The sequence below is a fragment of the Dermacentor variabilis genome, chromosome 1 (assembly GCF_050947875.1).
Source record: "Dermacentor variabilis isolate Ectoservices chromosome 1, ASM5094787v1, whole genome shotgun sequence".
NCBI classification, from domain to species: domain Eukaryota; kingdom Metazoa; phylum Arthropoda; class Arachnida; order Ixodida; family Ixodidae; genus Dermacentor; species Dermacentor variabilis.
The window spans coordinates 276,960,783-276,974,240 of record NC_134568.1 but is presented as its reverse complement, the minus strand read 5'-3'; the positions used below and the strand labels follow the sequence as shown (position 1 = coordinate 276,974,240).

Below are 13,458 nucleotides of genomic sequence, written 5' to 3'. Positions count from 1 at the left end.
TTCATCAGGAGTTCATAGGAGCATGGAAATTAAACATGTTCTTGGTACATTCACTGGTTTCACAAAGGCGGTTGATGACTTAAATAGAGCACTTGGTGAATTGACAATACCATGGTGTACACCGTCTGCTTCTAGAAGTAATTTAATCCCATATCTCCCACCATACCTAAGACGTGAGCACAAACGGCTACTCGTGAAACGTTGGCTCTATCGACTCAGAATATACCAGGGTCACACTAAGGTTTCCACAATTTCTTTTCGCCTGGGTTGTCATGCAGCATAACGTCATAATGGAGCTAAATATAGGCATGCAGGGCCGTTTCTTAGAGGTACCGCAACAGTGACTTATAAAATATGTTGTACATAATCCATCTTTCATAGCCTTCAACTTCATCTCTGTTCAATTTCACACCTTTAAGAACACTTTCGCGAATTTTCTTTACCCTGCATCCAAACGGCAACGTTCACATTGACTCACACACGAAATTTGCATATTGTGCGAATTTCATTAGCCCAATAATTTCATCACATAAGTGTAAGGAGCTTATGAGGGCCCAATGTTCTGCGTACTGTAAGTACTAGTGTTAAGGGCGCCCACTAAACTGAAACACTAAATCAGTTAAGATGATAAAGTATTATTTCATAACTTCCATTTTCTCTGATTTCGTTGTAAGAGGACAATATACCCGAACAGAAAATGAAGGCCAAACTTCTAATATTTGAATTTCGAGCCGTAACACCAGCGCCGGTCAGTCAATGTGACGTCACGGATTTCAAGACATTTTCCTTTGTTTTTTTCGTATTTGAGCCATTGTCTCGTACAGTAGGATTTCTCGAAACGTGCCAAGTGCAGTATTTTTCTCATTTTTAGAATGCAGTGTAGTCCTTCCTTGCTGATGAAAAATTTAAGCGGGCCTGAGCAGGACGCTCTCAGAATATGTGACGTCATAGCGAGCTGTTGCGGGAACTGCAACGCGGCGTCGCCACTAGTCTCGTTTTTGCATCATTCCTCTTGTGCCCAGCCTCTTCTCATGGCAAGAGTGGCCTTTCTGGTATTGTAAAGGGGCAGTTCAAAAATACAGGTCTACCGATTTATCTGTTTAGTGTCCCTTTAAAGTCATGGAATGGGCTAGTAATAAATGAAACTAAATGAAAAGCAATAGTGATTTCATGTGAAGCCTCAAATTGTTTGGTCATTACCGAAATTGAAATTGTGAAGTACTTTAAATGATTGGGAGCGTTCGTTTTAATATACTGATTTGTCACATATAGGCTACTTATAAAAGAAATAGTGTTAATTTTGTGCAATACCTAATTCATTTCATATGGGAACTGCTGCATGCCCAATTGTGGCACATAATCATAACGTAATAATCGAGAACTTATAACTTCTATTTTGCAGCCGGCTATAGCCAGCTGCAAAATAGAGCCATTCAACTTCTTACACATTCCCCGTTCGACTAGGTGTCTTAATCTGTGTTAGCGAGACTTAAGTTGCTTAAATTAAAATGCGCGAAGAGATACGGCCGCCGAGCACCGTCTCTAGAATGCGCCCGGCGCCTGCGATGCCTTGTGGCGGCTGCTCGATTCGAGATCTGTCGGCCCAGAACACGCATGCGCACACGCCGGCAACCTTGTCGAGGCGCAGGGCTGCGTGTTGTGTCGCTCGCAAGCAGCCGGGTGCGGCTGGGTGCTTTGTTTACCGTATGTGCTCGAGTCGAATGTGAGTTGTGACAAAGCGTATTTGTCGCGCTACGCTGTGCGCACTCATGGGGGCGACAGGGAAACGGACGTGAAATGCGCTGTGCAGATACGTTCGCATTCACTGCTAAACGTGGTAGATGCGCTTAACAACAGCGCCGCTGAGTATCATATATAGTGCGGCCATATTTCGGCTCATATTTCGGCCAAGTTGGAAGTAACGTTTGTAAAGAAGATACTGCTGTTAATGTAGTTAAGTATCGTCCAACTCCTTGCTGACTGACATAGCCCATGTTATAAAAATAGTCAAATTGGAATGTGACATACTTATGTTGTTATTTTGAAATACTGCGGGTCAATGAGTTGGCCCAAGTAGGAGGGGCTGCAGTAGCAAATAATGAAGCAAATGACAGAAGAGCAAAATGTACATAAAGACAACAAATGAAACAAATAGCAATATAAAAATTTCGAGCAACGAACCCTTTAAAAACAAGACAAATATTCTATTCCTGCATGAAAATCCCTCGAAGCGACAGCAGTGGCAAAAAGCGAATCCCAATCTTCAATGCTCCTCGAAAAAAAAAACTAAGTTTAAAGCTGTTTCTGTTTGCAAATGTAGGAGTAAGGGCGAGTATTTATGGCTGCGACGATGAATGAAATAATCAATGAAAGGATAAAAGTCAAGGCAAACCGCTGGGACGGTCGCTTGCATCGAGAAGCTTTATCTGCGGCGGGAAACTTGTGGCAATGTTAAATTGCAAATTGATGCCCAGTTAAAAATGCTAAAGCTAAGTAAATAAATCGAACCGCGTCCCGGCTCCTTTACGACTGCAGTGTTTTCAGAAACAAGAGTTTTGGAAAGAATCTGCATAATTGGAAAGCTGTCGCAGGCGCTCCCATTCCTCTGTAATCTGCACAGCGCATTTTCTCTGCCGGTCGATCACGACATGCAACACACGCGCCTGCTGCAAGTACGCCGAGTGCTCGAAGCACGCATGCGCACGGTGTAGCTACGGCCGACAGATCTGGTGGCCAGGAGCTACCGCTAGGCGTCGCAGGCGCAGTTCAAGAGCGGGCACTCGGCTACAGCAGACAAGTGTGGCTATGTTTGTACGATTACTACTTCAGCGAGCGCTTTGTTCAAGGTACTTATGATAAAGGTAATGTTTTCTTTTTTACATAAATATACTAATGATTAAGGCGCCTTCCAGCTATAGAACACGCGCAATACAGATTCGTTTTGGAAATTAGACTTTTATCCATCAATTTGCCCTACAAATATTAAGATGTCGCGTTCTCAATCTTCTGAACGGCGGAAACTACCGGCAAGGCATCTTGAAGCGTATCCTACGATTGCTTTTTGCTTGTCTGTAGGAGGTGAGAGTTGCTAGTTGCGCCCTGTCTCTTTACTTTGTCCATTGTCCTTGTGTCAGACCTCTGCTTATACATTAGACGGGTTACGAATTCTAAAGCATCAAATAATGAAATCGCCCGTGGTACACGTCAGCAGCACGATACAGCCGACTTTGGCGAACCGTACGCCTTTCAGAGGAGGATCGCCCTGCTCCAGTCCCCGAGTGCATCGTCGCGCGACCACCGCTGTTTCTATCGGGACACGCTGTTCAAGGTGCTGCTGTTCATTCGGCGCCACCTGGAAGGCGGCACGGAGCTGCTGCTCACAAACGATGTCTTCACTTCCCTCGTCTCGTGCGGGCGGCGCAGTCGCAGCGACCCTTCCGTCGTGGGGCCCCTGTTCCACCTGTGCGCGTGCCTGATGCACGACAAGGCGGACTACAGCAAGTACGTCCACGCCGACATGGCGGAGGCCTTCGTGCGCTCTGGCGGTCTCGAGTTCGCGCGCGACGTTCTCGGCCACGACGCGGAGTCATGCGACTTCCAGTGCCGCTGCTCGGCGCTGCTGCCGGTGCTGCCCGCGGCGGAACTCGAAGAGGGGCTCTGCTGGGTGCGCGAACACCTGGACGAGCTGGTGAGGCCCTTCCACGAGTTCCGCGCCAAGAGGGACGTCCTGGCGTACTGGGTCGAAGGCGAATGCGTCAAGACCAACGTCATGTGGGAGCGCTTCAGCGAGGCGTTCAGTCGCCTCCACCTGGAGGTTCGCGGCACGCCACTGGAATGCGACGGTGGCGGGGCCGTGGGCACTGATCCAGCGAGCGACTTGAGCGCGCCGTTCGCGTTGCTGCAAGGCGCCGCCGTCAAGCGCAAGAGTCCGCCGCAGTCCCTGAGGAAGCAAAACCACAAGGCGCTCAGCAAGAAGGCAGCGCGACCACGCGCCGTCCAAGCTCTACTGCAGGTGACCTTTACCGAGGACTCTCGCGTGGCTAAGAAAGTGCGCAGGGTTCCGCTAAACGTGCAAAAGGAGGAGGAGAAACCCCCCGTCATGAAGCCTGTCAACGTCTTGGAGGTGATGTCTAGGGCTCCTACAGTGATCCCGGCAGCCCTCCCGCTGCAAGGCTACGCCAACGCTCTGAAAACCAATCTTCCTAAGGAGGAACCTCCACTGCACCTGGTAGGTCATCGTTTCCTGCGTATAAACCATTCATTCACGTACCTCCGCTGTTCCAATGGGAAATTTGGGTGAGGCTGTTATGCAGGGGAACTGGGAAAAGCCGGAACATGTAATGGGGAATTTTCGATCCTGAATCCTCCACAGTATACCTAACAAAATACATCATATACTAGTTATGCAGAATTTTTTTTCGATGTAAATAAGAAAAGTGAGCAGCAGGCAATGGCTAATTTCCAATAATAACGTAAGCTAACAAAACACACTGCAATACAATGCCAACAAAACTGAAAGTGGCACGGTAGATTCGTAACGCAGTAATTTTTAACGTAAACAAACCAATATAAATATTCAAATACATAAACATAAAGTGTGATTTCTGCTTGAAAGCTTCGTGATCGCGCCCCTAAATACGTTTTCTTGGAGACCATTCCAATGTCTTATGGTTCGAGGCAATGCCGAGCCATAAGGGCTGCTTCTGCTTCGCTGAACAGACGCAGAAAACTTAAATGATTGTGAAGATGAGAACTATGCGAACGAACAAACTGGAGTGTATATTTCTCTTTTTTCCACATGTCTTTGAATTTTGTTTTGCATTATGTTCTCTTGTATCTTGTTGTACGCCAAACTGCTCGGTCCTATACTCGCGGACAAGTTTCTGTGGCTATGAAGGGAAACCTACAGAAGCAAAGTGCGCACAAGTGAGAGCGCTTCTGGAGAGTTCCGCGTTTTAATCGACGTTAGTTTAAGCTGGGGAAGAGGAAACATAAGCAGCTTATTAGCAACAGTTAAATAAGACGGAACACATCACTGCGTGTTAAAGGTTACTTATTTTGCGGCTTTTTCCCTTCCGCGTCTGGGCAAACGCGAAACCGTCGCACGTGGAAGCTGCGTTGATACAGCGTCTGTTCCGAGCAACCAAAACCACTGTCAAACGCTGCCGTACTACTTGGAGCGCCAACACATATGCAGCAGCCACGCGCCCGTAGCTTACCCTTCATAGGCACAGAAGGTTGTTCGCGACTATAGGACTGCAGTATAATTGAAATAAGTGAAACCCGCCGCGGTTGTTTAGCGGCTATGGTGTTCGGCTGCTAAGCACTAGGTCGCGGGATCGAATCCCGTACTTCGATGGGGGCGAAAGCACCCGTGTGCTTAGATTTACGTGTATGTTAAAGAACTTCAGGTGGTCCAAATTTCCGGAGTCCGCCACTACGGCGTGCCTCATAATCAAGCCGTGGTTTTGGCATGAAACAATCCATAATTTGAAATCACAAAAGAACTGTAATGCGATAGTCGTAATATATTTTGTTAAGCAAAGAAAGAAGGCAATATAATCTTGCGTTACCCTTGAGCTGTATCGAAGCGATAAGGCTGATTTCATATCAAACGAGATCTGCCTGTAATCACAGATGATGAAGCGTACACTGTAAAACACCCTTAAGGGTGTAAATATTTTTACAGCTACATCAAAAGGGTGTTTTCTTGCGGCACTGATAACGTGCTTACCGTTAGGGCCTTACAAAAATTTATAGACCGTTTTATTGAAGGCGCCGCCATTTTGTGATCACAGCTCCGGCTATCGTCTCCGTCTATCGCCATGCTGGTATCTGGGATCGCGCTGGAGGGTGCACGGCTAACGTGCTGTTGAAGACGAGTGGCAAGTTTTCGCGCTTTTCCGAGAGGCGTCAACAAATTGCTTGGATTGGAAAACTTGTTAGCGTGTCGTCACTAAGCTTTCAGCTTCGATATAGCCGCAATATCGAACGGCGACGTGCCCAAAGGCGCTCCCACAGCTCTGCCCACGGTCGAAATAGGAGGCGAGTCAAGTCTGAACATTGTCGATACGTAACGCATACATGTAGCGTGTTATTATTGTATGTCTAACTTTGAACTCTATGAAGGTATCACTCGATCAGGCGACAACAATCGAAGGTATCTCCACGTTTTATGCGGTGTGTCGCACCAGCGTACATCCCAATCCAGGTATAACTTCCAGGAAACACGGTTTGCTAGCTTTCGTTCTCCTAAAAATTTCGCGGTACGATTTTCTAAACATTGTTTATTTGGCACCCGGGCATCAAGCTTTACAACATCGTTAACTCTAAAATAACTCCATCGAAAGGGCTGTTTAAAATGAGCTTATGATAGTGGCCACGAATATGCCACGATCAACCAGACGCACGCGACGCGTTGAAAGATGGAGCGTTCGAATAGTGTCGAATGGTGCCTGTGCGTGCAAGGGCACCTCGCCTATACTCGAGAGAGCTGAAAGACGAACAACTACTCTTTGCAACATCAACTTCATTTTCTGCAGTAAAACAGCGCGCGATGAGCGTTGTCGACAACTAGCCGGGGAGATTCGGAAGCACGGGAGGGCCCATGTGAACTAGGACCGGCCGGCACAATGTAGGCATGGCTTTCGTTACAGAATGGAAAAGAACACACTTTCATTTCTTAGTCAGCGCGCACTGTTTTCATAATACGTCCTGGGTCAACTTCGCCAGAACATCGGTTGCCAAGCGTGATAATCTTAGAACACCTTTGAACAGAATAAATTTAATATTCGTGCACGAAGAAATAGTTAACTTCATCCATTCGCAATAGATGACCGACTCGAATACGCACCTTTCTGCCATATCCCAATTTGATCATTGGTACCGACACAGGCGGAAAGTTTTCATTTTTCCGGGGGAGGGGGGCTCGACCATTTATCTATTCAACCCCCCCCCCCCACACCTATATATATACATATATATTCTCGCACTTGAAACTTCGTGTGACCTCGAAGAATAGTTCACTGAAGTGACGGCCTTAAATGGGAAATTACAAGACCTCATAGAGGAGACAGTTCAATTTCACAGCCTGAGTCCTCTCCCACCACCAAGAATCTGGCGTCTCTCGGTATCACAATACTGCTTCGCCTTTCCGACGAAACTGCAGCCTCTCTCTGTCATTTTTTTCTTTTTCTGTGAGTCTAAGAATATGCGCTCCTGCGCATGACTGCTGTTGATTCTCATTTCGAATGAATCCGCCTTGGCCTCATTTAAGTTACTGAGTTTATTATACAGGGTGCCCCAACTATCACGCACCAAGGCTTAAAAAAAGAGCAGTTGCGTTACTCGAAGAAAGCCTAGTGCATATTGTTTCCAGTACAGTGTAGTAGCCGCCAGTAATTCTTTCGTTCCTGAAATTTATTTCGACAATTGCAATTATTTATCTAATTCGAAAAGTACTGTCCTAACTATCAAAGTGTCAATAGGTAATTTGTCGGCACACCAAGGTACCTCCAAATGACATCTAACCGCTGTGTTTTCAGCGACGTACTAATTGCGTGCAATTTTTTCCGACTAGCAAACAAACCTTACGAAATATGAAAAATACCACGTGACTGTGTTCCCACCCGCATCATAAAGCAGCACCCTCAAATAAGCTGATTTAAAGCAACCGCATTGCCTGTGGCGAACTCGAAGAGAGAGCGCATCACCTTGATAATGGTATAGAAGGAGCGCCAAGAGCAGGTTTCGCGGCTTTGCAGCTATTCCTTCCTCCCTACGTTACACTTATTATCCGTCTTTCAAGGCTGACTGATAAAAATGAATAACAAAAGCCCCTTGATAACGTGGCCGAATCCCCACTCTGGCCATGCACGAAACGCGGAAAGCAATGTAATATGCATAGCATGTTTCAAAAGACCGGCTTTGCTCGCGCCGCATCGACAGAGTACGCCCGCACTATATTTCGCGCCAGAAGCTTGCTTCGGACCAAAGCCAAATTAAAGTGACGGTTCTAGCTTTCATGAGAATGTATACGTGTTGCAAAAACAGGTTCATGCCTTAAAATAAAAGCGAAATAAGCACAGGGAAGCGACCCACGTGTTGAGAAGAGGCAAAACCGGTGCGTTCAAGAAAGTAAACAACCACTTCTAAATGAGCCATTTGGCCTGCACAAAAAACAAAACAAAAAAAACATCAGATTTCAGTGTGCCCTTATCTATGAATTCGTAAGCGCCGTTGAAGACCAGCTGCTGCCTCGAGGACGTGTTCGAATAGGTCTCCTGCAGCTACGCAGTACTGCATTAGTCCACTTTATCACATATTCAGCGGCTTTCTTGATGACCGACGCTCGAATTCTGCGGCAGACATCCGTTATCCTTGTCTTGAGCTAATCTGACGTCCGTATCAATCATGTAAGTACGATCTTTCACATAACATCAAAGAAAGAAATCGAGTGGAAAGAGGTCAGGTGACCTAATATACAGGCCCGTGCCTTCCAATCTATGGCGCATGAAAAATCGTATCCAGCCAGTTTCGTGCTCGGCTGCTACTGTGTGCTGGCGCCCCATGTTGCTGATACCACGTAAGTGGAAAACGTGACAGCAGGACCAGGGGCGTAGCCAGGAGGGGGGGGGGGCTTATGGGGCTTCAGCGCCCCCCCCCCCCCCGAAATTTTTTCGTGCTGTCAATGCACAGCCGACCAAAGCAACCCCCGGCGCCGGAAGTCATTCTGCATTTTGTCTAGAATGTCTTTTCCATGCTGGAAAAGACAGACATTTCACCGCGAAAATTGCAAACTCGGGCTGGGTTTCGTGGCAACGACCATGCACCGGGAGTCACATAACACAAGCAGCCCCATCCGACCACAAAGTTTCAATGGCGTTGTGATGACAAACGGGCTCACCGCGCGCGGCATCTCGCGGAGGCCGCGGAATCTACGGAGCGCATGGATATCGATTCCGAAACTTAATGGGTATAAATCTCATCAACTTTTGATGTGAAAGGTGCATTGACATTTCCAAAGTAGTGCTTTAGATTTTCAATTGCGGAACTTTGTGGGTCTAATGCTGTTATAAACATTTGACGCCAAAGGTGCATCGACTTTTCTAATGTCTTGCATTGAAACATACAACGGGACAAGCCAAATCAACACACTATTAGACAAGTTGACAAAGCACGCAGCGAGGTCCGATGAGACGAATCATTGTGGTGGTTCATTTGTGTCGTCATGTCACATAAAAAATATCAATTTTTTTTTTACCTACGCCAAAGCACCCATGTTAAGACACTAAAGCCAGCCAAGGTAACTACGTTCTTATTTATTTTTCCTACTTTGACTTTTATTCGCGAGGACACATTGAGAGTCTTCAATTTTTTTGGTCTTGCTGCCCTACCCGCGGGCTGCCAGAGCCAGCCAGAGCGCATACGTTTTTCTCGTGTTGCCCTGACCGCCGCGCGGCGCACTTCGGTGCGTGTTAGGTTTGCTCTGGCCGAGTTGATTTTCGCCTGGCAGTGTTCTAGACGCTTTCTGGCTAGCAAACGACAAAAAGAAACAATGGTCGCTCGCCGCCATCACTGTGGGGACTCAACGGATTGCACCGCGTTCGCTTGAGGGCAACCTCGCCGGAAAGTCTTGGCTCGCCGGTGTAGGATACCGAGCAATATGCGTATGGTTCTCTGTGGACCAAGCGTCTCACGTTTTTTTCGATATTCCTTCGGTAGCCACATTAGGTACGCAATGTAGGCATTCAATTGTGGCCAACATATCTTCCTTGGGTTTTGCCCCCGCTCCACAAAAGGAAAAAAAAATACATTGTTGCGGCGCAGCGAATTGTTGCATGGTGAAAGTTCAATTTTGTTACTTCTTCCTTTGCGGAAAGTAATGGGCCACGGGACGCTTCAGCTGCCGGATACTCTTATTATATTATTTCAATTATATGGATACTCCAAGCGCCTTCCTGCCGTCACCGTCGCCCTCGTGTTTCGTATAAAGTCCAAAGGCGATAACATCGTTACCGAGCGCCGCATGCTGTCAATTCGCTTTTGTGCTGATAGGCTTTGTGGCAAAAAAAAGCAACAACCATCCGTGCACTTTATCTACGCTAAGACAACAGCTATCACAGCTTGTTTACAACTAACACCAAACGCGACGTGTTACTTCGGCCGACGCGCGGCAGATAAGGCAGTAGCTCGATCACGATGTTTTACAGCGAAGCTGTATATGGCTAGCCGATGCATGCGTCTGTCCGTCCGTTTGTCGCCTGTACGCCGAAAAGTTCACCGGCGCAACCCCATGCGAATGCATGAAAAAAAAAGCGAAAGAGAGGTGCGCGATTGGCTGCGGCAGTAGTGACGTCGTTGCTCTGCGTCGCAGCCAAGTGGGCGCGCAGCAGTTTCTCACCAGCTCCGACACAGGTAGGCGGCGCGTCATACGTACTCCTGAGGAGCAGGCAGCTTTCGATCAGCAACGCCGCGAGCAGAACCGGGAACGAGCTCGTCTACGCCGTTCCGATGCTGCAGCCCGGGCACAATAAAAGGCTCGTGGGGGCGAGCGCAAGATGCAGCTGCGTACCGAGGATCCGCCAGCCTACCAAGCCGTCGTTTAATGAACCGTCGAGATTAATCCAGTGATAAACAACGAGGACGCACGTTTCAGCCTCGCTAGTTAACCATCTCTATGGAATGCTTGGGTGGTGACTCTTTTTCTTTATTTCCTTCAATTCGTTCTGGCTAACTCAAAAGGAGCCTGTTCGAGGGCGTAATCTTATGATGCGGGTGGGAGCGCAGTCACCTGGTATTCACCATATTTCGCAGGGTCTATTTATCAGTCGGAAAAAATTAGTACTCAATTAGTACGTCACTGAAAAATACGACAATCAGATGTCCCTTGGCTGTGTCTACAAATGCCTCATTGACACTTTGATAATTATGATAGTATGTGTCCAGTTAGAGAATTACAATTACCTAATTAAATCTCTTTAACGAAAAAAAATTACTGGCAGCTACTCCACTGTACTGGAAACAATATGCGCTAGATTTTCTTCGAGTAACGTATTGCTTTTTTTAAAAATCTTGGTGCAGGATAGTTAATTGGGACACCCTGTATATATTTATGACCTCTACATGAAAATGACGATGTTTCCATCCCTACTAAGTGGTGTAAATTATTAGAAGTGTTTTTTAATGAGCCGTTAGCATTGCTTATTGGAAAGAGAAGCGATATTGAGACATATGAGCCACGTGCATTTCACATGCTGTTGATAAAAGATTGCCGAAGGAGCTACAAAATTCTAGATGTTTTTTTTTCTTTTTCAGGGTAAAAAAAGCACGCAGAGCATTTTGAAGCGAGGTGAACATACAGCAACATGCATATTCATTTTCTAGGTATAAACTATGCATACCTTTAGAAATAATTGTTAATTGGCCTACTTCCTTCTCTTTAAAAATATAATAAACTTTCTGCTGTGTATATAGTTAAATGTATTGTTTATGTGCAGGGTGTTTAGTGCGGAAACTTAAAGCAATGTTGAAGTGAGAAAATACGGATGAGGCAGCCGCAGCTGGTACTTCTAATGCGCTTGTGCTCCTATTGCGAGGATTTGCAGAAATAAAGTATGAATTGAAATTCGCGCACGTCCGCACCAACAATGATGCAGTAAGCTACTAGCCACAGTAAAATTTTAAGTGAGAAGGTCGAGACAAGTCAAAAACCTCAAATGATGTGGGTGACAAAACTCTGGAAATGACGCGTTAGGTGGGGTGGTAGGCTTGGGGGGGCGCACTCCCCCCCCGGAAAACTCCGGAGGGGGCTCGGGCCTCGGAGCCCCGCCCTCCAACCCTCCCCCCCCCCCCCCCCCCGTAGTCGGCGCCTATGGGTACCGAGTTCCGAGTTGGTCGCCGGCCGAGCGCTCACTAGGAACAAAACCTTCCAACAATGCACGCGATGGCATCAAGTCCTTTCTGTTCATGCTGGCAATGCAAAGCGGACGCTTCTCTGCTATCGCAGCGTAGGTGTCCATGAAGTCGCCGCGGCTGAAGATGCCCTTCACGCTTGCTTCCGAAAGTTATTTTTGCAGCCCAATACAGCAGAGTGGTAGCCCGTCGACCTTGAGTCTGTCATCTGACATCGCAGAAGTCTCTTACAAAGCACGTTAGGATCGCACTAATTCGCATTTGAACCGCTACCTTTCCAAGATGCCGCTGGGAGAAGAAGGAATCAGCACATACCAGTGCGAGAAGAGCGGCGCGGCGTGCTGGTTCGAGTCTACTCTCCTCCTCGCTGATAAAACGGTCTATAGACGACAACAACGGAGCTCTAACTAGACGTGCGATGACAGGAGACGTAGTCGAGAACAATGAAATCATTCTGACAGCCTTGGGCGCACAGAAATATCCGACAGCAGAGTTTCATACCTCTCTCTGTGAAATTCTCTTATCGGATATTTCTGTGCGCCCAAGGCTGTCAGAATGATTACATAGTTTTCAACTACCTCTTTTGTCATCGCAGGTCTAGTTAGAGCTTCGTTGTCGGCCTCTATAAATTTTTGTAAGGCCCTAACCGTAAAGGCTTAATCACACCGGTGATTTGAGGAGGTCGCGTCACCATTTGCGACCGACGAGCAAAAAGCGGCTGAAGGCGACCAATGCTCACGCCGGCAAGCCCGGGCGAGTGCGACCTGCAAGTCGCAATCCCGAATATTATCGTTCTCAGCGAGAACGCTAGGGATCTACGCAGTTCCCGCGCGCTTCGCTGGTTCCGCGCGCTTCGCTGGTTCCGCGTTCAGGCAGCAGCCATGGATTTTGATTAGAGCGAAGAGGAAGACGGTCGTCATTGTGCTGATGTGCCGTGCGTGGTGTCAGCTGTGGCAACGCGGAAGCCTCCGATGGAAAAGCGACGCTAGTGGGTGCGCCCATGCCGCCGTTCGCGATAAGTGTCTGGCCACGCAAATCGCCTCCTGCCCGAACTCCGGGCACATGACGAGGAGTAATGTCGAGAGTGAGTTGTAGTTTCTAGTTCGCGTTGGGGTGTCGGTATCGGCGCATAATTTTTGTGCTTTCGTTTGCTGCTGTTTAACTTCCTGCGAATCCTACCGCGTACATTCGGCACGTTGCTGGAACTGCTGTGCCCGAGCATCACGAGGCAAGACACCAATTACATTCGTGCAGTCGGCCATGGTGGCGCGGACTTTGTATTTGGTGCGACGCAGGAGGATGCCGGATGAGAACACATGCTGACATAACCTTCGGCGTGCCGCTAATTGGTTTAGCAGCTTTTGCGATCATGGTCGCGCGACTGAAATAACGAGCAGCGAGCGACTGGCCCATAATAGTCGTATTTTTGAGAAAAGCGACTATTTGCGAATATTTGTGACTGGTCGCTTTGCGACCAACTTGGTCGTGCGACCACTGCCATTCGCCCGTGTGAATTACCCTTACGGGTGTTACCAGTGCGACAAG

At 47.6% G+C, this 13,458-nt stretch overlaps 1 protein-coding gene across 3 annotated transcripts in view; it reads left to right on the top strand.

Annotated features, from left to right (window-relative positions):
- The window catches only part of LOC142565189 (uncharacterized), a 72,812-nt gene that overhangs the window by 9,153 nt on the left and 50,201 nt on the right, over window positions 1-13,458 (top strand). For all 3 annotated transcript variants that reach the window (XM_075676243.1, XM_075676242.1, XM_075676241.1), the window contains exon 5: window positions 3,251-4,228. In XM_075676243.1, coding sequence (XP_075532358.1) covers window positions 3,251-4,228 — 978 coding nt within the window. The remainder of the gene's footprint in view (window positions 1-3,250; window positions 4,229-13,458) is intronic.